The following is a 27756-nucleotide window of genomic DNA, read 5'->3' on the forward strand; positions in this document are numbered from 1 at the left end:
CAGTGTGCCGATCACTGCGGAAACCCGAGAAGACAATTGTGTCGGACGCTCGGGTCTGGAGCGAGGTCGACATTCTAAGTCATCCCAAAGGTGTTTCGTAGGGTTCAGGTCGGGACTCTGGGCAGGCCAGCCCATTCTACATCTACATCTACATCTATACTCCGCGAGCCACCTTACGGTGTGTGGCGGAGGGTACTTATTGTACCACTATCTGATCCCCCCTTCCCTGTTCCATTCACGAATTGTGCGTGGGAAGAACGACTGCTTGTAAGTCTCCGTATTTGCTCTAATTTCTCGGATCTTTTCGTTGTGATCATTACGCGAGATATATGTGGGCGGTAGTAATATGTTGCCCATCTCTTCCCGGAATGTGCTCTCTCGTAATTTCGATAATAAACCTCTCCGTATTGCGTAACGCCTTTCTTGAAGTGTCCGCCACTGGAGCTTGTTCAGCATCTCCGTAACGCTCTCGCGCTGACTAAATGTCCCCATGACGAATCGCGCTGCTTTTCGCTGGATCATGTCTATCTCTTCTATTAATCCAACCTGGTAAGGGTCCCATACTGATGAGCAATACTCAAGAATCGGACGAACAAGCGTTTTGTAAGCTACTTCTTTCGTCGATGAGTCACATTTTCTTAGAATTCTTCCTATGAATCTCAACCTGGCGCCTGCTTTTCCCACTATTTGTTTTATGTGATCATTCCACTTCAGATCGCTCCGGATAGTAACTCCTAAGTATTTTACGGTCGTTACCGCTTCCAATGATTTACCACCTATGGCATAATCGTACTGGAATGGATTTCTGCCCCTATGTATGCGCATTATATTACATTTATCTACGTTTAGGGAAAGCTGCCAGCTGTCGCACCATTCATTAATCCTCTGCAGGTCTTCCTGGAGTACGTACGAGTCTTCTGATGTTGCTACTTTCTTGTAGACAACCGTGTCATCTGCAAATAGCCTCACGGAGCTACCGATGTTGTCAACTAAGTCATTTATGTATATTGTAAACAATAAAGGTCCTATCACGCTTCCTTGCGGTACTCCCGAAATTACCTCTACATCTGCAGATTTTGAACCGTTAAGAATGACATGTTGTGTTCTTTCTTCTAGGAAATCCTGAATCCAATCACAAACCTGGTCCGATATTCCGTAAGCTCGTATTTTTTTCACTAAACGTAAGTGCGGAACCGTATCAAATGCCTTCCTGAAGTCCAGGAATACGGCATCAATCTGCTCGCCAGTGTCTACGGCACTGTGAATTTCTTGGACAAATAGGGCGATTATGTTATTGTCCACAGAGAACTGCTTCACAGATGTTGCTTTATGGTAGGATGCATCATCATGCTTATACTAACAGTATTTATGTCCAAACTGCTCCTCTACTCTTAGCAGTACTCAACGCTGTCAACAATCGATTTGGTAAGCTTTACAAGACTTCAAAAGTCTCTGATGGGTTTTTTACTCAGACGACATTCAAAGACAAGTCAACATTTGAAGTGAATGAGCTCTCCTGGCCGGCTCTTCAGGCTGTTGCTGCTTCTCTGTTGACAACACGATATTCCCCGGCTCCTTTTATACTGGTGGGACCGCCTCTTGTGACACCTAGTGATTAATTCCGAATTACATACGGATGTGCGGATACTTTTGATTAGATTGTATGGTAAAAACTGAGGTAAACAAGGTATAACACGGTTCAGTCACATTAATGTCACCTCCTGTCAAAAGCCCGAAAAACCACACTTCGTAGGACAGACGGGCAGGAAGAGAGTCAATGCGGTTCTGGAAGGCACCGACAGCGATGTGGAGACACGCCGACTCCAATGCCGTACGTTTCTGGGTCGAGGATCCGTGGCGTTTACAGCCCAATCGAGGTGGCTACACAGATTCTGGATTGGGTTTAAATCCGGGGAGTTTGCTGGACAACGGAGTGCGGTAAAGTCATCCTGGTGTTCTTTTTCAAGTTTTTCGATGGACTGTACTGTATACAGTTGAGACACAAATCTTGAACGGACGTGTGGCGGAATAGTGTGTAACAGTTTGATAACCAACTGCAGTTTGTGGTTCACTGGTTCAAATCTGGTATGAGGTTTTTTTTCTCGTTCAATCTGAAACACCCACACCTCGTAATTGTAGAATTAATTCTCATATTAGTAAATAATGCACATCATCTCGTTTCTAATTACATACTGCACGCGAAATTCCTGTTTTCATTTCAAACACGAATTCTTAATTATCGATATTTTATGAAATACTGTTAATAAAAGTTTGTTAAATTAATGAAACATAATTTAATTTTTAAGGCAAAAATGAAAAACCAAATACTCTTTATTTGGACTATGGCTATCGTTTTATACCAAAGATGTAGAAAAGTATCTGGAACCTCGTAAAACAATTATTTTCACTGCATCGAGCACACCATACAAATGCTGCATTTTTACATTTACCACTGTGCCATTACAATATCAACCCAACGGACTGATCTGGAGGATCTGGAGACAAGTCACGGGATTTGGCGCGACAAGTAACAAGACTGTTAACCAGCCAGACGTACTGGAACGAACCACGCAGCTTTTTGACACGTCACTGCCGAACGCTGCCGGGATATAGGACGGGTCGTCATAAAAGCAGAGGAGAAAATGCGGCGCCTGGTTGGCTTCGTGGTTCTGTTCTTGATAGGCTCTTATCAACGTAGCAGGTGACATTTCAGAACTGAAATTTATCTCTTGGATTCGGATAAGTAAGGAGCTCAGAGATTATCAGACGATTGCCTGTAATTAATACCTCAAGCGGCTTCATTATTCAACAGTACGGCGTAATCCCTGCACTATGCTTTTGCATCATACAGAGCTCGGTGAGAAAAATTACGTTATGGCTAAGTTAGAGATTTCCATCACTCCTGTGTGTAATTAGAATACTATCTCAGGTGAGAACGAGTGCATTTTATGCTTTCCGTCTGGTCACCTAAAAAGCGCGCGGTAGAGCTGGAGTTACTCCGAATATTATCTCATTCTTGTTAAAAATTATAATGACATTCGAAGGTATATTGTTTCTTTGCTCGTCTCTTTTTACGTCTGCCGGCCTCTGTAGCCGAGCGGTTCTAGGCGCTTCAGTCGGGAATCACGTTGCTGCTACGGTCGCAGGTTCGATTCCTGCCTCGGGCATGGACGTGTGTGATGTCCTTAGGTTAGTTAGGTTTAAGTATTTCTAAGTCTAGGCGACTGATGACCTCAGAAGTTAAGGCCCATAGTGTTTAAACCCATCTGCACCATTTCTTACGTCTGAACTGCAACTGCTCACATCATTACAGGTAAGTTGGACCAGCTGGCTGGCCAGTGGTGTCCAATTTAAATATGCCGATAAAGCCGTTGTCCCGCATTATCGCTCAGTCTACGTCTGTGTAATACAGCATAAAACGTTTCCTTATGATCGTTTTTGATTGTACTGGGCACAGATTGCCTTCCGCTCCACGTGAAACGAAGTCCCACGAGACTCAGGCAAACGCGGAAGAATACATGGTGCAATATTTACATGACGTTTATTCTTATGATGAACACAGTGTAGCCGCGTGCCGCGGAGGCCCATACAGAGAAACATTCGCTGAACGGCCGTTAAGGAGACACTGCTGGTAGGTCCTGGGTTCCTCTGGGCGGTCAGTTCATAACAGTTGCACGCCTATTCACCCGTACACATCTCCGCAACCGTTGTGTCCCCCCGTCATCTACCACCACTGCTGCTTTCGGCGCCGGTTTTGGATACTGCCATTTTGCCAGCCACTGTTTACTGTAGCCTCGGCGGCACGCGAACAGTTTACAGTCTTGGCCGTTCCGCAAATGCTTGCACTTTTGGCCCGAAAGGCAATGATAGTGCCCTTTTGGACGTCAGATAAATCGCTCCGTTTCTGCATTACGACAACGACTGCACTGTTTACAGCGCCTCCTTTATATACCGTCCATTGTCAGCGCTGCCAACTGCCGTCTTTGAGTGATTTTTGCACGTTGACGTCGAACACGGATGGCGGTCACGTTGACGTGACTGAACCCTTTATTATTAAACATATTGTACAGGACCCTAGTTGAAAACGGTAATGACCTGCCGTTTTTTTCCAATCGCTATTGATTTTGTGTTATCTCGGTGATACAGCCTTATGGCAACATTCATCGCGATACGAGGCAGTAATCAGACCTACGATAACGTGCACTGCGGGAGATGGTACGGGCGGGCGGCAGATAAGCGCGGAGTAGGCGCTGTTAAACAGCGGCCGTCTGGGAGAGCAGGGGCCGATATCTGGGGGCGCCGTTGCGGGGAGCGCAGCTCTGTTCGGCGCCTCTCGCTAATTTAATGTTCCGACAGCTCGCCGCGATAGCGGGCCAAGTTTTACGCGACCGCAGCCCGGCACAGAATTTGCCGGAGCCCTAACTGGGGACTGGAGGCCCGCCAGGCAAAACAGCGGCGGAGAGAACGACTCCGCTGCTACTCTGCAGGCGGGCGGCAGCCAACTCTGGCCAAGTTCTCAGGCTCCGCTCACGCCGCAGCTCCGCGGTTTCACCTCGACCTATCACCCACAGTGCACCACGTTATTTCGTAGGCATATAAATAATCGCCACATTCTAATTACTAACTTGTCAGTGTAATAAAAGTTACTTCTTTGCCTTCAGCAAAAAACAAAGTCACTTGTTAACTGACAGATGGGTATTGCTCGTTTGTAGGAATTCCCCAAGGCGAGTAACGAGAAATACTTTCGTGTAGGGTACGTTCTAGGCCCAGGGTACTTTCGGGAAAATATCATCCACACGATACGAAATATATCAGGAGCAGATATATGCGAGACTTATCGCACAATCAGCATGAAACTCACGCAACCACTTCTCTGACGAGAATCATATATGGAAGAAAAAAATGGCTCTGAGCACTATGGGACTCAACTGCTGTGGTTATAAGTCCCCTAGAACTTAGAACTACTTAAACCTAACTAACCTAAGGACATCACACACATCCATGCCCGAGGCAGGATTCGAACCTGCGACCGTAGCGGTCGCGCGGTTCCAGACTGTAGCGCCATAACCGCTCGGCCACCAGCGGCCGGCTATATGGAAGAACTGAAAGGTATATGGAACGTCTGTTAAACGACGGTCACTTAGGCTTTAGTAAAGGTAAAGGTATCACAGTGTCATGGATGTAGGATGTTGTATACAACATGCTGCAAGTTCGTATGGATGCAAGATATTTTTAAAAAAAAAGGCCAGGTGCGACTAGGAATCGCACACTAGGATTTCCGCGCAGACTGAATTATGTATACAGACAGTTCGTCAATTCTGGAAATGGAGAAGCTCGACAATTTTTGCTTTAGTCGCACTATACCGGTCCCAGTGATTCCATGACTTTCAAGAACATTTCATTTGAAGTTTGAAGTCGAATAACAGACGACGAAAGAAATATTTTCGTGAGATACAATTAAAAATTAATAATTTTCTGAGAAAAGTTTCTTCTTGTCAAACTTCACGTTTCTACGTCAGCGGCAACTACCCTATAGATTTTAGTGAGTTGCCGAGTATGAAAATATGTGGCATGAAATGCCATACCTTCTGATTTTTACTTATAAACTTAAATTTAATACACTGCCAAGGAACCATATGTGACAATTTTATCTTGATACGTTTACACGGTCTTGAAAAAAATGGGGTCGTAACATACGGCCGGATGGACAACGCAGTGGTCCTATAGGAGTTCCGGTTTTACATTTTTTTTTTTTCAGAACACTAAAGATCAAGGATTTGTCGAAATACAAAAGGCTTTCAGTCACGTAATGTGTTCTAGAATGTCTTAAATACTCAGACAATTAGTCAGAAGCTATAGCCATAGCGAAAAATGAATAATATGCAATGTGTACAACACGCAGTAAGGCACAATAAGAATGACACACCGAAAAAAAGTTTTCGGATTGAAACAGAGACGCACTGTTTCATTCTGCTGTTGAATCTCTACATCGAAGAACAAATTAGAGAAATAAAAGAGAACTTCAGAAGTCGGATACAAATTCTGGTTCGAATGATACGAATGTTACAATTGGCTGATGAAATTCCTGTGCTCTATGAAAGGGAGGAAGAATTACAAGATCAGATGATTAGAATAAACAAGAATATGGACTGAGAATAAATCAAAGACAGAAGTACTCAGTCTTTCACTGATATTTTTGTTACTTCTGAACCTCAAAACTGAACATTAGATTCTAAATGAAGTGCAAGAATTCTGATATGTTGGACGCAAAATTGCGCAAGACCAACAAAGCGAGAAAGATGTAAGAAGCACATTCATATAGGCCGTGAGGGCATTCCTCGTGAGACGAAGTCTGCTGGTGTCAGACATAGGTGATTTCATGAAGGAATTTCTTAGAAAGTACATTTGGATGACAGCTTTGTATGAAAATTAGTCACGAACTGTGGAAATAACGGAAACGATGAGTATGGAAGCATCTGACGTGTGGTGTTACAGAAGGGTGTTGAAAAGTAGCTGTACTGGTTCCACATTAGGCGATAAGAGGAACATGTGGTAAATACTGACAAGAAGAAAGGTCAGGATGCTGGAATATATGTTAAGACATCTGTGAATTACTCTACGGTACTAGAGGCAGCTCTAAAGGGTAAAAACAGCAGGGGAAGACAAAAGATTGGAATACATTTAAGAAATAACCGAGGGCGTCGAGTAGAAGTGCTATTCTGAGATGAGGAGGTTTGCACATGATAGTTATTCGCGGCGGGCCGCGTCGAACTAGTCGGAAGAGAGAGATAAAAGGGAAAAAAAGTCGTAATGCAAGGAAGTTTTGTTTTTGCTGAGTATCGAAGTTTTCAGCAGCAGAGAACGCTGTAACTATATTCATGGTCTGCAGGGAACTACGAGGTACATAGCGAGTGGTGGACGACCCTTCACAATATTGCAGAACAGTGACAGAAGCTTATGTCAGAAGAGTTAAAATTTTAATTTCAGCAAAGAGAAAATTATCTCCTATTGAAGGAAACATTGTATATTTACAGGAAAAGCAAAGGAATGAAACGAATTAACTATTACTGTACAATATTGGCATACAGTATATCCAAAACGATGTCTTCAAGTGTTGTATTAGCACACTTTTCTGATAAAAACGGCGATGCCCACTACGTGCGCTCGTTGGGTTCAAGTTACCAACGGTCTTGTGCCTACGTTTATCTCGGGTTTTGAAGAGTTTGACTTCGTAGAGTGTTTTCGAGGGGAGAGAAATGAATCCCGATTGAGAAAGACGCGTACAAAAAATAAAACAATTTCGCGTGACGGATGCCGGCACGTGTCCCATTTAAGCGACCAGTGACATTCAGCCGTATAAGGACATTCAACTTATCTGCGTAACTGTCTGAAATGGCAAAGTTCTTCATTGAAATAAAAGTTTGGTTGGTTGGTCTGGGGGAGCGGACCAAACAGTGAGGTCATCGGTCCAGTCGGATTAGGGAAGGAAGTCGGCCGTGCCCTTTCAAAGGTACCATCCCGGCATTTGCCTGGAGTGATTTGGGGAAATCACGGAAAACCTGTATCAGGACAGCCGGACGCGGGTTTGAACCGTCGTCCTCCCGAATGCGAGTCCAGTTTGCTCACTGGGCCACCTCGCGCGGTGAAATAAAAGGTTAAGTGCTGTGGTCGCAGACCAGAACGTTAGAGACGGAGCTCTAATCTACTGTCGTCGTTCCCCGTGACTCAGGGAGCCTTGGGGGTCTGGTGCCGATGCTCACCAATCCGCCGTAACACTCAGCTCCGTCTGTATGGGTCATTCGGAAGGTGATGGATGCCCGCGCATCCGCCACGCACAGCTGTTTGCTAGCAGCCGATGATTCGTACCGTGTGTTCAAGAATGGTGTACAGCTGGCCTGTGTAGTTCACACCGCGCACCTCTTCACGTGACGAGTGTGCGGCAAGGAACGCAGCAATTTCGACGTCTCAGCCATTTTGAAGTACTAAGCGTGACTCGTAGACTACCGCGAACGTGTTATTAACGCAACCTGACTGTGCAATGCTTAAGAGTGCGCGAACTGATTATCACGCCGCTGAGAGGTCGGTAGGAGCTCCGTAGTCAAGAACGCATAGCGCAGCCTCGATGAATTTGCCATTCACCTCCATCCGACATCAACCAGACTGTCAACTACTACCGATCTCACACCGCTATTTATAGCAGAGTTCGATTCCCGAAGTCCAGTGCACCCTTTGACGCGCTTTTGTTTTACAAGGCACGCACTGATACTCCGTGAAACGCAGGTTCTCTCAGCATTTTCCAACTCTTGTGGGTGTGATCGCCGGCGAGATTTTAATAAATTGAGTGCTGGTCCCCAAGCGTTACTTAAATTGAAACCGCCGTCGCTGTTCATTATGTTTTCTAACAACTTTATCTCGATAGAGTCCTTAATTATACTGTTCCAGGCAAACCGGGAGACCGCCTGGAAGCAGAGCATTAATCAATCGCGCCGAAACTCTTACTCGTCTCACGCTGCTATTGATGTCGGATAGAGGTGAATGGCAAATACATCGAGGTTGCGTTGCGCGTTCTTGACTACTTCGTGGATTATGATGAATTCAAAATCGCAAGACGTAGTGGTCGAAGTAGAAAGGGTCAATACTACGAGGAGGAAGCTCTAAGTAAACTAGGGCAGAATCACGACGAATTACGCTGTATTCAAAGCGGCTTTATGTAGAAGGAATAGTGATTACGTGTATTATGTTTTGACGCGAAAAAATCCTTAAAACTGATATCAGATGACGGGACACAATCGCTGGCAAAGGAGCGACAGTTTCTGTCAAAGTTAATTTCAAACTACAAATACTTGAGTAAAAGAAAATTATTTAAAGACCGTACTGAAATAAATAGGTCAGACAGCCTAATGAACAGCGATAGCGGTTTCAATTTAAGTAACGCTTGGCGTCCAGTACTCAGTTTCTTAAAATCTCGCCGACTGCCACACTCACAAGAGCTGGAAAACGCTGAGAGAATCCGCGTGTCACGGAGTATCGGTGTGTGCTCTGTAAAACAAAAGCGCATCAAAGGGCGCAGTGGACTTCGGGAATCGAACTCGGCTATAAGTAACGGTGTGAGACAAGCAATAGACCGTGGAGTGGTTGGAATCCAGGCAGCGAGGACACGTAACAGAAAAACTCGCAGCACCTCAAGAAGACTACTCGGTCAGTAGCCGAAAAATTGTGCAGAAAATGGAAACAACAACTCGTCAGAACACCCGGATGAGAACTATTAAGAAAGACAAATGTTTCGTCATACGCGAGCGACACTCGTGGCGGCCGTATGTTGCGAAACGCTGAGGCGCAAGGTGACTATGCAATTCTCGACTCCCATTATCTAGCCTCCCGTCCTAGTGGTGGAGTGCGTGATCTGACACGTAAACGTCACGGGATCCAGTCCCGGTCGGACCATGAAATATTTCTGTCTCCATTTAACCTAGCCTTGACCTCTGAATGACGTGAAGATTCGCCTAAAGCGACACGTGATTCGAATCCCACGTTGACCCCTCTCCCCTATAGCATTACTATCATAGAATCCGTCTGCGACACGGAATTCGACGGTGTCGATTTTAAAGACTTGCACCGCTGAGCGACACGAAGAAATAACAACAACAACAACAACAACAATAATCGACTCTACGGATTCGTGACATATCCACAAACGGGATCATATCTTTGAGAGCACTTACTCGATCCAAATGAACCACATGTTATTTTGAATACGAGTGCAGACACACAGTTCATCTTAAGTATGTATTTCAGAAACATATCAGACTGACAATTCCAAAATTTTCTAATTTTCTTAGACGTCGCTTTTACGAGGGCAGGAGGGCAGCCCGAAACCTGATCAGTCGCAGGATTTTTAACTGTCGCGTCTCACTTGTTTCACCACTGGCTCTGTCTGTTAACGTGAAAAATGCCGAGTTACAGTGCGGTTCGTAGTGCACGTAAAGCAGTTGGCCAGCAATACCTGACTGAGTAAGTCGGTTGAGAGGTCAGAAGGAAGGAACGGCATACCACGTCCAATAAAGCGATGCAGGCTTCGAGTTACGGTAACAGCTTTACCGTGTTCTTATTGTTTTTTCTTAAGTGTGATTTAACGTCCGTCTGGTCCAAGTTTGTATGTGGGATGCATTTTTGGTGAGATACTGAATTTTGCAGATGACAATCCTCGTCCTGTCGCATCCCCCTGTACACCAATATTACGCAGAGGCTCGAAAGTAGGCTTCTAATTTTAAAAATACGCTGCTTGACTTCAATACACTACTGACGTTACTAGCAACAGCTGCACCGGTGTCCAACACCGCTTTTTTCGTAACATTGTTGGTACTCGTCTTTATATGTACAAACGATCTTTACTTTGCCAATAAAGCTCGTGTGAAGAGCAGAAGTCAGATACTTTGTTTAGCACAATTTACTGCAAAGATTCGAAAGGGCGGTAACTGTTATATCCAAGCATATCTTGTATATAATTAGACAACGAAGGTACATTTATTGTGATATTTACACATGGAAACCAAGGTCATTACAGCACGCTCCATGACAGCAATGACACTGTAGTCTAGAAGTTCTTAACGTCTTCTTGCACTGTGCAGTCTGGCTGCAGTGTGAGCTTTACAGTTCTCAGGTTGCTGCTGATATGTCTGCTTCGCCGGCAACCTCACCTCTGTACACCACACCTGCCGGTGCTTTGACGGAGATTAGCAGACTCTGGTCGGAGTGCAACACTGCGTTATGTGTTTTGCAGAATCTTGTCGCAAAGCAGACGGAAGCTGTTCAGCGCGGACGTGGCGGCACAGAGAGGCAGGCGGAACCTCTGCGTATCAGCGCGGCTGCTGGGCGGCCGCGCGGCTGGCTTCCGAGGCCGGGCAGACGCGACAAAGACGGACGTCCGAGGGCAGGTGAACCTGCAGCGGGCGCCGCCTTTACACTGCGTGTGAGGTGGGTAGGTAGGCGGAGGGGGTGAGGCCTCTGTGGAGCGAGATGAAAGCAGCGCCGCTGCGAAACAGAAGGCGAGGCGGCTGGATCCTCTCCGGTCCGGCTCCTTCACAACCGTGCAACCAACTGCTCTCCTGAAGCCTCGAGTTACCTTTCACATCTGGCACCTGCATGAAATTTACTTTGTCCGTATGAGACCCATAATTTACGACCGTCTGGAACACTGGACACCTACAAACTCAAAATAAGCTGGCTCTCTTTTAAGTTTTAAAAAACGCGTTGATTCTTTTACCAAGACTAAAACCAAAAAGTTAATTGAAGGTCGAAGATGAAAATTCAGTTACAGCACTGTAAACCAAAAAAATGTAGTTTATCGGTAATGCCATTTTGGGCCCCTGACTGTAAAAAATAAATAAAATAAATAAATAAAAAATGTGACTTGCCGCGGAAAATATCAGTCATAGTTTAAATATCAACCGGTTGGATGTACGCAATTAAGTTGTGTGTAATGATTTTATTGTAAAACTTTAAGGCATCATTTGTGTTCTGAGGATTCCTGTGTAATGAAATCAGATCTAGAAAACGATGGACACCTCCATTGTGAATGTAGATAAAGGGTGACGCAGAATAACAGAAATGTTTGAAATGAGTGGTGGCAGCCATGGGCAGGTGGCAGCACTGCAGGTTCGTGACAGTTAGCGAGCAAACAGTCCGCCATTTCAGTAATCATGGATCAGTGGAACTAACACTAGCGTGCATTAGTGATGAAAATGTTTTATAAAAACAATGATAGTTTGGTAGCGGCGGAGAAGGACTTTCGACGTTTTTATAATTTAGGACGTCGTGATGCACGAGATAAAATGTTCGATTAATAACTTTGAAGAGACTGGTTCTGCCCTCAAGAAGAAACCAACAGGTCTACCAGGAAGTGTGGGTTCTCCAGCGAACATTGATGTTGTACGCGAGTCTGTCTTACGGAGCCCACGGTGTTCAAATCAAATGCTTCAAATGGCTCTGACCACTATGGGACTTAGCTTCTGAGGCCATCAGTCCCCTAGAACTTACAACTAATTAAACCTAACTAACCTAAGGACACCACACACAGCCATGCCCGAGGCAGGATTCGAACCTGCAACCGCTATCCAGACTGTAACGCCTAGAACCTCTCGGCCACATCGGCCGGCCCACAGCGTTCAATTCGTAAGGAAGCAGCGGTGGTTGGAATGTCCCGGGAGTGTGTTCGCTGATTTCTTCATCTCGATTTAAAATTTCATCCTTACAAATTACAGATGGTGCAACAATTGAAGGACAACGATTACCGGTTAGGATTAGGATTGTCAACAAATGATAACAAAAATAAACAAAGACGATGAATTTCTAAACGAGTTATAGATGTCATATGAGGCACATTTTCATCTCACAGGTTATATGAATAAACAGAACTACCGTTACTGCGCAAACAGAAATCCTAATGACGTTGATGAGCGCCTTTTACACGCTAGTAAAAAAGTGACAGTGTGCTGTGGTGTTTCATCACACGGGATCGTATTTTTTTCGCAAATGAACAGGGAAAGACAATAACTGGCCATGCCGATCGTTACGTCGAGATGTCACGAACTTTTGTTACACCTGCATTGAACAACTTCCCAAACGTTCAAGAAGCCTGGTTTTAGCAGCACGGAGCGACGTGACCCACTGCACGGCAGTCAATGGCATACGTGCGAGAATTTTTTGGCAACCCTGTGATCTCACGATTCGGTAACATTCCATGGCCCCATAGATCGCCAGATTTATCCGTTTCTGATTTTTTCTTGCGGGGCCACCTCAAGAGCAAAGTCTACACGACCAAGAACCCTGGATAAGTTAAAACAGAGAATTCGGGATGCAATTCACAGGATACCATCTGAGATGTTGCAGCGGTCAATGAGGAATCTCTACAGCAAATTTCACGCATGTATTCATACAGGAGGACTCCATTTGAAGGACGTAATTTTTTTAAAAAAATGGTAAATGCCATCAATGTTCCGTAAATGGCAAAGTTGTGTGTTTTCAATTACTATGAATGCAATTTCTTTCCTTCATCACTTCTAGTTTCATTGAATTGTGGAAATGTTGCCGTTATTCTGTGTTGCCCTGTACTTGCAACGCCCATCCCTCCTCGTCTTTTCCTTTAGATACATTCAAGTATGGGTGCTTCGGGAACGTTTAAAAAAATAGTTAAAGGCTTTTCTGAAATTATTAATGTAAGGTTAACAATAAATGTGACCATTTTAAACCGTAAGGCATTGGACTGTGATTGGGGTTGGCATTACCTCGATGCATACAGGTTAAATGATTGAACAATGGAGAAAAGAACAGCAATCGATCGCGAGATCTGTCGTTTTATTACAGCAGATCTACATTTCGACTATCGCATAGTCATCTTCAGTGATAAACATTACAGGACAGTAAGTGTGAACAAAATCACCACACTGTTACATACCACCTAACAGCAGCTGACATTAGTCTGAAGTGTCGCGTAGCGAACAATATTGGTTGACGTAAAGCACACAGGGGTCTAGCTCCTGCATACTCTACATCAACCAATATTGTTTCTACGTGACGCTCTGCAGTACTGTGACCTTTTGGTGTGTGTGTGTGTGTGTGTGTGTGTGTGTGTGTGTGTGAACATGACTATGTAACAGTTGAAATCTACATCTTCTTAAAAAAGAGTAAAGAGTAGTTTAACTTTTCACACATAGACGTGAACACTTCTTCAAGCAAACATGACCAAATTTATAGACACACAGTAACATAGTATTTAAGGGTCGTGCATGAGTTATCTAAATCCTAAACCGCTAAATGGGACTGTTCATACAACTGAGCACAGAACACAGCAAACTACAACACTAAGTATAACAGTTTGTGAGTGAGTGTATTTGGTATTTCGTGTGTACAGTAGCTCTAACGCAACTAATGAACGAACTAAAGTGTCTACTATACTACTATAATAATCGACTGTCAAATAAGAACGAGACAGATGGAAAAAGTAAGTAAACTGTTTATTATTTCAAAAGTAATCGCCGTACCTGTTAATACTTTTATCCATAGGTGACACAGGAGGACAGTCACTGCCTACATGGAGAAATCTTTGCGGCTGCCTGCGGAAGCGTGCACCTCTTCATCCAAAGCAAATCGGCGACCAGAAATGTCTTTAATATGAAAATCGCATGTGGGAGAGATCGGTGGCTTAACGGAGGATGTGGGAGTTCACCTCAGCGAAATTTCTGCAGCGTAGCGAAACAACCTTGGTAACACGTGGGCGGGCATTCTGTTGGCAGTTTGTTTCGCTGAGAATCCCTTACGCATGCTCCATCCAGTTCCCATCTCACCCCAAGCGATTTCCATTTTTTTGAGCCCCGAGGAAACACACTGGTGGCCGACGATTTGTTCGGACGAAGAAGTGTAAGCGTGGGAACAAGCATGGTTCCGCAGGCAACCGAAAACATTTTTGCAAGAGGGCACTCACCGTCTTCTTTCGGAGTGGCAAAAATGTTTTAACAGTTATGGCGATTACTTATGAAATAATGAACAGCTGCACCTGTCTCCTTTTCATTTGATTGCCCCTCACACGAGGATTGCCCAGAAAGTAATGCACCGCATTTTTTTCAGCCGAAAACGATGCTACGAGTCCTAAACATTATGTACGTATTATTTGACGTCTCCTGAATGAGTGCGCAAAGTTTCCGTCATTTCCGATGGATAGCGTAGCTGCAGGACACTTTTAAAATGGCGTCTGTAGGTGATGTACGTTACAAGCAACGTGCCGTCATTAAATTTCTCACTGCAGAGAAAGAAACTGTGGAGAATATTCACAAACGCTTGTGCAAAGTCTATGGAGCATCTACTGTCGACAGATGTACAGTCAGTCGCTTGGTACGAAGGATGAGGTGATCAGAAGGCGGAGCTCCACGATTTGGAGCGGTCGGGGAGACCCTGACATGTTACAGCGAGCTGTTGTCAGTTGCCATTATAGGATGCCATTCGAGGAAGAGATTTTGAGAACGATGAGGTTATTCAGACAAAACACCATTCTTTCTTGTGTGTAATTCTCATTATGTTCAATGAAGAATTGTCGCAGGAGAAAAAAATGGGGCCGGCCGCTATGGAAGAGCGGTTCTAGGCGCTTCAGTCTGGAACCGCGCTGCTGCTACGGTCGCAGGTTAATTCTTTTTCTATAACTGATGTTTTTGTTTCTTGCGCACAACGGTACCATGTGAAACTTTACGGAAATATTCGTTATCACGGGATGTTCATGAATGCCAGAACAGCACCAGGCCGTGGCACAAGACGAATGGTTGCTGACGTTACTTGCGCTTGTTTTTGAAGCTAGCCACACACTGTCGAGAAACGTAGCTCATGGAGAATATTAAAACCTAAACGAATCGCGAATGGTAGGAGCCACTTCCTGCACTGTACTTCTTCCGACAGAATGCCATACATATTCAGTCAAATGATACACTAGCACCGAGTTCTATAAACAATGCCGAGACAGAACATTATGAACACCTACTAAATGGCGTTGGTCCATGTATGGAACTGAATTAAGTGACGATTCTGCATGGCATGCTCTCTTCAAGTCCTCGTCAGGTTTCCAGAGGTGAAGGTCCACCAGATGTCTACGCGCAGGTCACGCAGTTACATTACTGACCGGTGCGTTTCGGGCGCCAGCGTCCCAGATGTGTTCCGTCGGGTTGAGATGAGGCGAATCTGCTGGCCAACATATCAAAGGCGTGAGTTGCCGCCAGCTACCGAATCTTTGAACACAGGCACACTCCACGCTCGGTTCACTCCAGCTGAGCGCCTCAGCCGTCAAAAGGGACTCAATTACGTGTGCGCGGAGGTTGGGCAAATGCAGGATGCTGACTGGTGTTTGCTCGTTACCTGGAAGCACACCAGCACATTTATGCCGCGTAGCCATGCTGACTGCAAATAAATACTGTTAGACGCGATCCTACAGTCGAAATTCTAAGAATGGCAAGTTTGTGAATTCAATATAAATGAAACTGATTAACCATCAAGAACTGTGATAAATCTCTTAGTATCAGTAACGGTACGCTACCTAAATGATTTAAGTTTTGGGAACTGGTCATTTACTCATTCATTAAGAACACAATAAACGCGATACTGCAGTGCCCGTGTTGTTGAGAACTACGATACAACGTTCCTTCGGACATGCATGCAACTCCGCACTGCAATGTCGCGTTTATCCGCCGACACACGGCAAGCGGCTTTCAATTAAAATGTCACCCGTGTACAGGAATATACAAAATGAACGCACGAGTGCTGGTTGACGACACATGGAAGTCTAGGTCTGGCCGTGGAGCGTGCTGGGGTAGCCTCATGGTAGGATGACGTCTCGGGGTGAGCAGGATATCCCGGTCCCAGTCCTGGTGCGACACGTATTTTCAGTGTCGTCTTTCTGTTATACAGCTTATGGTTGATCATGATCGCGACTGCGACTAAATTCTCATGTACATAATAAATAGAATGGGAGCCTTACAAGAACTATACAGATACACCGTCAAATGAACTGACGTTAACAACGTACGTGCAGTAAAGTTTGTGTCTACGGGTTTCAAGTGCAGCCACACACCCTCAATCAATTCCTGATAGCAGATACGCGTAATATGAAGTCCCACAGCACTTTAAGTATTCCTAAGTCAACAGCGAACGTACATAATTAATGTTCAATAGGGCGCTAATGAACTATAAATCCGTGAATATACGCTCTCCCGGTGTATACTGTTGCTGAAAAGCTCTCAGGTCGCCAAACGGGTGGCAGATTTAAAAGAGGATGATGAATGTGACACTCGCCGAAACGTCGCGGTATTGTAACACTGCTTCCCGGCTGGAGATCCGCTATTTTTTCACCAAACTGTAAATTTCCTTAAGCAAGTCTTTCAGGGTAAGCAGTAACAATTACCAAAGGGAACGGAAATAAAAAAAATGCCTAACATTCGTAAAAGTTGTGGTCCCAACTGGCTGCCAAAGTTTCAGTCCACACCAATTTTTTCTAAGTTAGTACAAAAGTTTACAGCAGCCACTTCTCGCTCAATTTGTATCACTAAACTACCGCAAATCACACACACATGCACAAGCTACTATCACGTCGCCTCGGAACAGAACGATGTTCGCCGTGTCAGCTTCTTGACTGATTGTTTACCATGAGGTCATCCTCACGGCGGCTTCGCCACTCCATTTTCGACCTCACAGCATAATCTGAGCCTAATGGTTGAGTCATTAGCAATGTAGGTACTCATCATGCCCAGACGCCACTACGATTAATGCTGGAACAAGCCACTGCAGCCAGAAAAGACGTTAAGGCTTGCGGAGTATGGATGTAGATGTAGAAGAGATGTAGGTGGTCCGCAATAATGTTATCGCAGTTCAAATGGCTGTGAGCATTATGGGACTCAACTTCTGAGGTCATCAGTCCCCTAGAACGTAGAACTACTTAAACCTAAGGACATCAGACACATCCATGCCCGAGGCAGGATTCGAAACTGCGACGGTAGCAGCAGCGCGGTTCCGGACTGAAGCGCCTAGGACCGCTCGGCCACAACGGCCAGCGTTATCATAGTCCACAGCTGTCACTGTGCCCAGGGCTACTAGCAAAGTCTCAAGAAAGCCCAACTGAATGTCTGCCGAAGCATAACACTGGCACTACCAGATTGTGAAAGTGGCGCGGTGCATGTTTCGAGAAATTGTTCGCATGGATGACGGTGTAACGGACCCAACCATCAACGAAATGTCACAAGAAACATGATTCATCCGACCGGGTGACACATTTACGATGGTCCGCGGTCCAATCTCTATGATTCCATACCCACTGAAATCATAAGTGACGATGACGTCTGGTCAACACGGGAATCTGTAGGATTTCGTCTACTGCTGAGCAACGTGCGCCAGACGGTGCGCTCCGAAACACTGGTGCCCGCCCCAGCCCTGCACTCTGCCGTCACATCTGCCACAGATCGCCGCCTATCCTGCTTTACACTCCAGGCAAGCCTCCGACGTCCGAGTTCTGTGAATTCTGACCGTCCAACACTCGATCGTATACTCGTAGTTTCAAGTCGTTCAGTTTCTTCCTGTACATGGTGAAGAAAGAATAAACAACGCAAGTAACAGGCCAGCTTCGCCGTTCCCGTGACGCTCGTTCAGGGGTGCCGGGCGCTGACAATCTGTCCTCTGGCTAACCTGCTTATGTTATGGATTACAAAATCGCAGTCCGCAGCGTCGCTATAATGATTGCCCATTAGTCTCTGCTCCGGTTACACATTTTTCGTATCGTGTCAAGTACCAGGAAGCATTCCATCTCGCTGTGAGCAGTGAGTGGTCACAGTTTTTTAGCTGTTCAGTGTGTATTTTCAATAGACTGAGCTAGGAAAGCGGCGCAGTGTTTATGATACGAAATCCTATTCGCGAATAATGGAGTTGAAATAACCTTGCAGCGTTCCCCATTTACATTTACCATCGTTTCTTAAATCACTTCGGACGAATCCCAGCACGGGGCCTTTAGTGAAGTCACGGCGGCTTGCTTCCCCAGCTGGAACAGACCGCCGCCTGTAACTGACGTGCCTCCTGCCTTACTTGGAACGAACGCGGGCGCCTACTAGGAACTCACCTCGGCAGAGCGATATTACCGCCTCTGCGAGCAGTAACTAAACGTGGCGGGCGGCCGGAACCGAGCGCCGAGCGGCCTGACTGCGCCGGGGTTCAGGTGTTCCCTGCACATCTCCCCATCAGCCTGGGGCTCTGTGCTGACACCGTGGCAGACAATGCACGGGAGCGGAAACGAGACACGACACCAGCCAATGTAACAGCCGCAGGTGAATAGCGAAACACGGAGGTGAAACCACTCAGAGCGCGCCAGAGCAAACACTCCTCGGGTGAACAGGCTCCCCTTCCCACCAAGTTCTGAGAGCAGTGTCTGGCGATAGCGGAAATCACTACTCGTAGCGAACACACGTTGGCAATGGCAACTACTAATGCAAATTTGATGCACACTACTGGGCATTAAAATTGCAACACCACGAAGATGACGTGCTACAGACGAGAACTTTAACCGACAGGAAGAAGATACTGTGATATGCAAATGATTAGCTTTTCAGAGCATTCACACAAGGTTGGCGCCCGTGGCGACACCTACAACGTGCTGACATGAGGAAAGTTTCCAACCGATTTCTCATACACGAACAGCAGTTGACCGGCGTTGCCTGGTGAAACGTTGTTGTGATGCCTCGTGTAAGGAGGAGAAATGCGTATCATGAAGTTTCCGACTTTGATAAAGGTCGGATTGTAGCCTATTGCGATTGCGGTATATCGTATCGCGACATTGCTGCTCGCGTTGGTTGAGATCCAATGACTGTTAGCAGAATATGGAATCGGTGGGTTCAGGAGGGTAATACGGAATACCGTGTTGGATCCCAACGGCCTCGTATCACTAGCAGTCTAGGTGACAGGCATCTTATCCGCATGGCTGTAACGGATCGTGCAGCCACGTCTCGATCCCTGAGTCAACAGATGGGGACGCTCGCAAGACAACAACCATCTGCACGAACAGTTCGACGACGTTTGCAGCAGCATGGACTATCAGCTCGGAGATCATGGCTGCGGTTACCCTTGACGCTGCATCACAGACAGGAGCACCTGCGACGGTGTACTCAACGACGAACCTGGGTGCACGAATGGCAAAACGTCATTTTTAGGGATGAATCCAGGTTCTCTTTACAGCATCAGGATGGTCGCATCCGTGTTTGGCGACATCGCGGTGAACGCATATTGGAAGCGTGTATTCGTAATCGCCATACTGGCATATCACCCGGTGTGATGGTATGGGGTGCCATTGGTTACACGTCTCCGACACCTCTTGTTCGCATTGACGGCACTTTGAACAGTGGGCGTTACATTTCAGATGTGTTACGACCCATGGCTCTACCCTTCATTCGATCCCTGCGAAACCCTGCATTTCAGCAGGATAATGCACCACCGCATGTTGCAGGTCCTGTACGGGCCTTTCTGAGTACCGAAAATGTTCGACTGCTGGCCTGTCCAGCACATTCTCCAGATCTCTCGCCAACTGAAAACGTGTGGTCAATGGTGGCCGAGCAACTGGCTCGTCACAATACGCCAGTCACTACTCTTGATGAAGTGAGGTATCGTGTTGAAGCTGCATGGGCTGCTGTAACTGTACACGCCATCCAAGCTCTGTTTGGCTGAGAGCCCAGGCGTATCAAGGCCGTCATTACGGCCAGAGGTGGTTGTTCTGGGTACTGATTTCTCAGGATCTATGCACCCAAATTGCGTGAAAATATAATCACATGTCAGTTCTAGTATAATGTATTTGTCCAATGAATACCAGTTTATCGTCTGCATTTCTTCTTGGTGTAGCAATTTTAATGGCCAGTAGTGTATCAGGCTACAATGCAGAATAAAGTAGAATACGTAAAGAAATACAGTCGGATAAGTACGAGGGCTATTTTTCTTCAGCTTCCGATCGGACGCGAAATGAAAACCACAGTGAAGCTTTGCGGAGCTGTGTTACGCAGCATCTCTAGTACGCACGTCTGCTGCGTCACATCGCACTTTAAAAGTTCCGAGCGCACAGTGAACACGTAAAGACGTCGAGAACAAAGTGTCCTGTTGAGGGGTTACCCCTGGCTTGATGCAGCCCACATAACGTATCTGTCACGCGTTTCCTTTTTCATGAAAATTCTCTGCCGCACTGCGCAGGGGCAGTAAGGACGCTACTGCAGCGTTTCCGATGAGAGGTGGTTCATCACCCACCATACAGCCCGCGCTCGGCTTCCTCTGATTTTCATCTCTCCGCTGGCATTAACTACTGTCTATAAGGAAAAGCATTCTGACAGAGACAACAAGGTGTAGACCAGCGTACGGAATTGACGCGAATCACAGGCGGCTGCCTTCTGTGACGAGGGTATTACAAAGTTGGCACGACGCTACAAAAAAGTTTAAGTAGGATCGGCGACTACGTTGAGAAATATGTGGAAGGTATAGATAAACACTGCAAATAAAACTTTTTTATTTTAACTGTAGCTTCCCTTTCGCGAACGATCGGAGGTTAAAAAAATTGATCATCGTAGGTTAGTGGCAGGCAGATGGGTAAAGAAATCAACAGTAGCGCCCTGGAACAATGTTCACACCACTAGCGCATAGTGATCCGGGGCTACAGGTACAAACGGCAGCACGGAAAAAACTTCTCGTTTTGATTATACATTATGTTATCTGAAGTTTTTACCAGGGAGCTACCAGTCACATAACATGCACAAGCCTATATGGTATGTGCGTTCTATTGTTAGATTACTGTCCAAAATGTACTAACTTAATAACCGAAGCATGAATTTATTACCAGTTCTGAGGGACCTTGTGGATAGTATGCCACGACGAATACAGCCATGCATCAATGCAAGAGGACGTGCTACTGGGTATTAGAGGTACCGGTGTGTACAGCAGTCTGGACCACCACCTCTGAAGATCTCGCTGTATGGTGGTACAACATGCGATGTATGGTTTTCATCAGCAACAAAAGGGGCGGAAATTATGTTGATCTCTATTCAAATTTTCTGTACAGGTACCGGAACTGTGGGAACCGAGGTGATGCAAAGCTTTTCTTGATGTGTGTACATCGATCATATAAACACAACTTGCGCTGTTAACAGATTTCCCGTTACCATGGACAGACCAAACGATTCTGATTCCGTATTTCTAGGCATTCAAAAATTTCTGAGGAAAGAAGGTTCAAATAGAACAATTAACTATGTTTGCCATTACACTGAAAATTTATTGACAAGCCAATTTAGCCCCTTATGCTTGATGGAGATACTGTGGTCGAAAATGGAAATTTGTGTTAGTTCGGCAATATTCTAGAACGTTTTTAACTTGAACTGGTTTTTGATAATTCTACTACTTAACTTCGTTTCACTTATTGATAATAGGTGTGTAGTACGTTGGTAATGTAACACATAGACTATTAAATACAGTACTAACAAGAGTTCTATTGTAACACTTTTAAATTTGATTTCAATATTTTTTTCCCGGGTACATGTTCGTATGTTTCCGAAGAGGTTCTAGCATAACTTCAGCATATGTTTCTGGAGGAATTTTGGTAATTTCAGAAAATGATTGCAGTAGTAGTAAAGAGAATGCTACGTTTCGACATGGATATTACGTCCTGTGTAGATGCAGAAATGTGAATAGCGTTCCAGATTACTCTCTCCCCTACCTGATCTAGGCCATGCCTCTGGAATAACCTTTCTTCCAGGAATGCTGTAGATGGTGTCAGAAATGATGGTAGTCGAGTTTAGGCTTGTTCTGACATCTACGTCACGCATTCTCCGCCACCCAATGAGCGTTTAGTAGTGTTCCGAGCCCTCTGCTGTCAATGCCGTAGCTTATGCGAGCACTAAACGTGGTAGCAGCGCGTTGTTGGTGACTTTCTACTCCATGTGTTGCGATTTATCATCGCTGATGGTAATGGTGAATCATAAATTCCCCTTAAGCAAGTTAGAGACATAATTTGCAGAATATACGCTTTCTCAAAGCGCAAAGAATGCGCATGCGCATACCGCAACTGACGCTCGGAATCGGCAACAATGCAGTACCTGTCAGTGCCTCGACATGCGCGAACCGTCATCGTCCGTGGATCAGACTATAGTCGCGAAATGCACGCAGGAGAACTTCTGCCAAGTCTAGAATGTAGGAGGTGAGGTACTGGCGGCAACAAAGCTGGGAGGATGGGTCATGAGTCGTTCCTGGGTAGCTCATTCGGCAGAGCATTTGCCCGCCAACTGCAAAGGTACCGAGTTCGAGTCCCAGTGCGACACTCAGTTTTAATCTTCCAGGGCGTTTCATGTCAACGCAAACGCTGCTGTACAGTGAAAACTGATTCAGGAATATAATTCATTTCCGCTGTTATTCGATTCACGGATGCTGCTTACGAAAAACGGATGCTGTATGCGCTCTAATTTTATCAACTGTGTAAACTCGCCACTAGTATTAACAATAATGTCAGTGGAGATTGTTAAGTGTATTAAAGCTCTCTTGCAGACGAGAGGAAATGCCAACGAATAACACTTCTGATATTCGCTGAAGTTTTCAAAATTCCGCCAGATATTTCGACTTTCACGTTCCGTTGACAGCGTTACAGTTATAAATAAAGCTGCAGAAACGAGCGGGAAAAGTGACGTGGGCAGCTCATGAACGCACGTTACTAATCGTAGCGCCCCACTGGCACATCTGGTGGATTAAGCGATTGCTGGCGGCGGCATCAAAGGAGAAGCCAACGACGAACGACGCCGCATGTCGGCGAGGTCTGGGCCCTCGACGGGAACAGGGACAGGGACAGAGCGTTGGGGGGCGCGAGATCAATTCATTCTCCCGATCCTGTGCCCCCCCCCCCCTCGCGCCATGCTGACTGACTATCACAACTGTGGTCGATTCCTGTGGTACCACAGCGGAAGTCGCCAGGCGCGGACATACACGAACACAAGCCACTCAGCAAGTGCGCACTACAAAAACTAAAACAGCTATACGATCTCAGGGTCGTTAAATAACGGGCATTATGAAACTAAAAACCCCAGCAAGTGGTGCACATGGCTATGCACCAAATACATTCCGACAATCTGTAATTTTGCGCTCACGTTCTTCTTAATCGAGAATACCACTTCTGTCCCTCCCGCTCTTCTCTCATTCTTGAGCTGCTCCCAGCACGTAGCACCAAGGTTCAGAAGCAGCAAAGCGCCTGTCTGCCATCAGAATTATCGCCGCCAAACGCTACATATCTCTTAACATTGCCGTAGTACTTCGAGCACTTGAATAATTTTTCATAGAGGACTTCCTCTATAAAGCGGATGCTTTCGAGGATCCAAACTTGGACTGTTAAAAATGTGACTGTACCTAGCGTAGGTAAAAGACAACTTGTCAAAGGACCGCACACAGGATACCATCACAATATTCTTCTTGTATTATTATTATTATTATTATTACTTTGTATATATAAGACAAGGAGCTCAAATTTAGTCACCTTAGTACGTGAGGACCTGTATAACTCCTGGAAGGTTACGTGAAATTATATGAGTTGTTATATATATTACTGAATTTATGCTCGACTAGAATGCGAGTTGAAATTAAACTGTTCTACCACAGAAAAGACAATATTTCACATGAACGTTGCCACTGTAAAGCTAAAAATACCAAAAAATGTTTGTAATTTCCCCCCAACAAAAATTCTCGGAAGTACAATTAATTTAAGTGTATTTTCCCTTTCTAACACTGCCAGGCAGTTTCCTACTCTAAATCACTTGAATCTGATGAATGAACAACCTTTCCAATTTTTTTTTCAGCCTTCGAAAGATACGAATTTGTATGAGTTTAGATAAACAGCGTGCTTCGTGATAAACTAAGCATTTCGTGCAATGAATCCTTTTCTCTCCTCTTGCGTTTCTCATATCAAAACAGTAAAATAATCTTTTTAAACAGCAAATAAAATCAGTGTTTACTAACAGTTCCGAATTCCGTGCCCGGGACGAAAACACGAACTGCACGGGAACGAAATTACGAACATCCTCAGATTTATTATATTGCCCGCTACAGCAACACAGGTTAAATCCTTGACTACGACGATTACACACCAGAAACTACAATACACGACTGAAATACAGCCCAATATTTCAACACATATCAAACCCTTGACTACGACGATTACACACCAGAAACTACAATACACGACTGAAATACAGCCCAATATTTCAACACACATCAGTGCTCCCGTTAGGTAATGCAGGCTATTAATTTAACTGCTGGATTAACCCACCTCAGCATGCTGCTGTGGTCTTCAGTCCAGGGACCGATTTGATGCAGCTCTACGTACTACCCTATTCTGTGCAATCTTCTTCATCTCCCAGTACCTACTGCAACCTACATCCTTCTGAATCTGCTTAGTGTACTCATCTCTTGGTCTCCCTCTACGATTTTTACCCTCCACGCTGCACTCCAATACTATATTGGTGATCCCTCGATGTCTCAGAACATGTCCTAATAACCGAGCCCTTCTTCTAATCAAGTTGTGCGACAAACTTCTCTTCTCCCCAATCCTATTCAATACCTCCTCATTAGTTACGTGATCTACCCATCTAATCTTCAGCATTCTTCTGTAGCACCACATTTCGAAAGCTTCTATTCTCTTCTTGTACAAAACTAATTATCATCCATCTTTCACTTCCATACATGGCTACACTCCATACAAATACTTTCAGAAAAGACTTCCTGACACTTAAATCTATACTCGATGTTAACAAATTTCTCTTCTTCAGAAACGCTTTCCTTGCCATTGCCAGTCTACATTTTATATCCTCTCTACTTCGACCATCATCAGTTATTTTGCTCCCCAAATAGCAAAACTCCTTTACTACTTTGAGTGCCTCATTTCCTAATCTAATATCCTCAGCATGACCCGACTTAATTTGACTACATTCCATTATCCTCGCTTTGTTTTTGTTGATGTTCATCTTATATCCTCCTTCCAAGACACTGTCCATTCCGTTCAACTGCTCTTCCACGCCCTTTGCTCTCTCTGACAGAGTTAACAATGTCATTGGCAAACCTCAAGGTTTTTACTTCTTCTCTATGGATTTTAATTCCTACTCCGAATTTTTCTTTTGTTTCCTTTACTGCTTCCTCAGTATACAGATTGAATAACATCGGGGAGAGGCTACAACCCTGTCTTACTCCCTTCCCAACCACTGCTTCCCTTTCATGCCCCTCGCCCTTCTAACTGCCATATGGTTTCCGAACAAATTGTAAATAGCCTTTCGCTCCCTGTATTTTACCCCTGCGACCTGCAGAATTTGAAACAGTATTCCAGTTAACATTGTCAAAAAACTTTCTCTAACACTACAAATGCTAGAAACTTAGGTTTGCCTTTCCTTAATCTAGCTTCTAAGGTAAGTCGTAGGATCAGTATTGCCTCACGTGTTCCAACATTTCTACGGAATCCAAACTGCTCTTCCCGGAAGTCGGCTTCTACCAGTTTTTCCATTCATCTGTGAAGAATTCGCGTTAGTATTTTGCAGCCGTGACTTATTAAACCGATAGTTTGATAATTTTTACATCTGTCAACACCTGCTTTCTTTGGGATTGGATTTACTATATTCTTCTTGAAGTCTGAGGTTATGTCGCGTGTCTGATATGTGTTGCTCACCAGATGGTAGAGTTTTGTCAGGGCTGGCTCTCCCAACGCTATCAGTAGTTCCAATGGAATGTTGTCTACTCCGGGGGCCTTGTTACGACTCAGGTCTTTCAGTGCTCTGTCAAACTCTTCACGCAGTATCGTATCTCCCATTTCATCTTCATCTACAGCCTCTTCCATTTCCATAATATTGTCCTCAAGTACATCGCCCTTGTATAGACCCTCTATATACTCCTTCCACCTTTCTGCTTTCCCTTCTTTGCTTAGAACTGGGTTTCCATCTGAGCTCTTGATATTGGTACAAGTGGTTCTCTTTTCTCCAAAGGTCTCTTTAATTTTCCTGTAGGCAGTATCTATCTTACCCCTAGTGAGATAAGCCTCTACATCACTACATTTGTCCTGTAGCCATCCTTACTTACAATGGAACCTCCCCATCTCACCCCCCTCAGATTTAGTTATAAGTTGGGACAGTGGATGTGCCTTGAAACACTGAACACAGATCAATCGAGAAAACAGGAAGAAGTTGTGTGGAACTATGAAAAAAATAAGCAAAATATACAAACTGAGTAGTCTAAGCGCAACATATGCATTATCATGGAGAATGCGCTGGCAGGAGCACCGTGGTCCCATGGTTAGCGTGAGCAACTGCGGAACGAGAGGTCCTTGGTTCAAGTCTTCCCTCAGGTGAAGAGTTTAATTTTTTATTTTCGCAAAGTTATGATCTGTCCGTTCGTTCATTGACGTCTCTGTTCACTGACATAAGTTTAGTGTCTGTGTTTTGCGACCGCACCGCAAAATCGTGCGATTAGTAGACGAAAGGATGTGCCTCTCCAATGGGAACCGAAAACATTTAATCGCAAGGTCTTACGATTCCTCCACAGGAAAACACGTCTGATATATTGTATAAGACACTGGTGACGGCATGTGCGTCACATGACGCGAATATGTTGTCGACCCGCCTAACTTGTACACTTGGCGAATGGGTAAAAAGATTCTTCTACCTTGCCCGATTTAGGTTTTCTTGTGGATGTGATAATCACTCCCAAAAAAGTGATGAAATAATAAGAGTTTGCCGCATAAACTGCAACAAATGAATGCAACAGTTTCACAGTCGCACAGTTTTCTCTGTGCCCTGTCAAAACACATGTTTTTAACGTTTTCAAATTTTTCCGTGTGTAGACCGTCAAATCCTGCATATGTCGAAGCAAATCTGAACATGTCCTGGAATTTTTGAGAGCGAAGTTGATTATGTGTAAGTGCCTGAACTTTCATAATTGTCTGAAAATAAGAAATTAAAATTTTCAGTCGAGGAAAGACTTGAACCAAGGACCTCTCGTTCCGCAGCTGCTTACGCTAACCACGGGACCACGGTGCTCATGCCAGCGCCTTATCCATGATAAGGCATATGTTTCGCTTGGATTACTCAGTTTGCATATTTTGCTTATTTTTTTCATAGTTCCACACAACTTCTTCCTGTTTTCTCGATTGATCTGCGTTCAGTGTTTCAAGGCCTATCCACTGTGCTAACTCATAACTAA

At 45.0% G+C, this 27756-nt stretch overlaps 1 protein-coding gene across 1 annotated transcript in view; it reads left to right on the forward strand.

Moving 5' to 3' along the window:
- The window catches only part of LOC126199705 (uncharacterized), a 177693-nt gene that overhangs the window by 96602 nt on the left and 53335 nt on the right, over nucleotides 1-27756 (forward strand). Inside the window, exon 2 of the mRNA XM_049936632.1 lies at nucleotides 10781-10974. Within this exon, the coding sequence (XP_049792589.1) occupies nucleotides 10781-10974 (194 nt within the window). The remainder of the gene's footprint in view (nucleotides 1-10780; nucleotides 10975-27756) is intronic.

This window comes from Schistocerca nitens, chromosome 8 (assembly GCF_023898315.1).
Source record: "Schistocerca nitens isolate TAMUIC-IGC-003100 chromosome 8, iqSchNite1.1, whole genome shotgun sequence".
NCBI lineage: Eukaryota > Metazoa > Arthropoda > Insecta > Orthoptera > Acrididae > Schistocerca > Schistocerca nitens.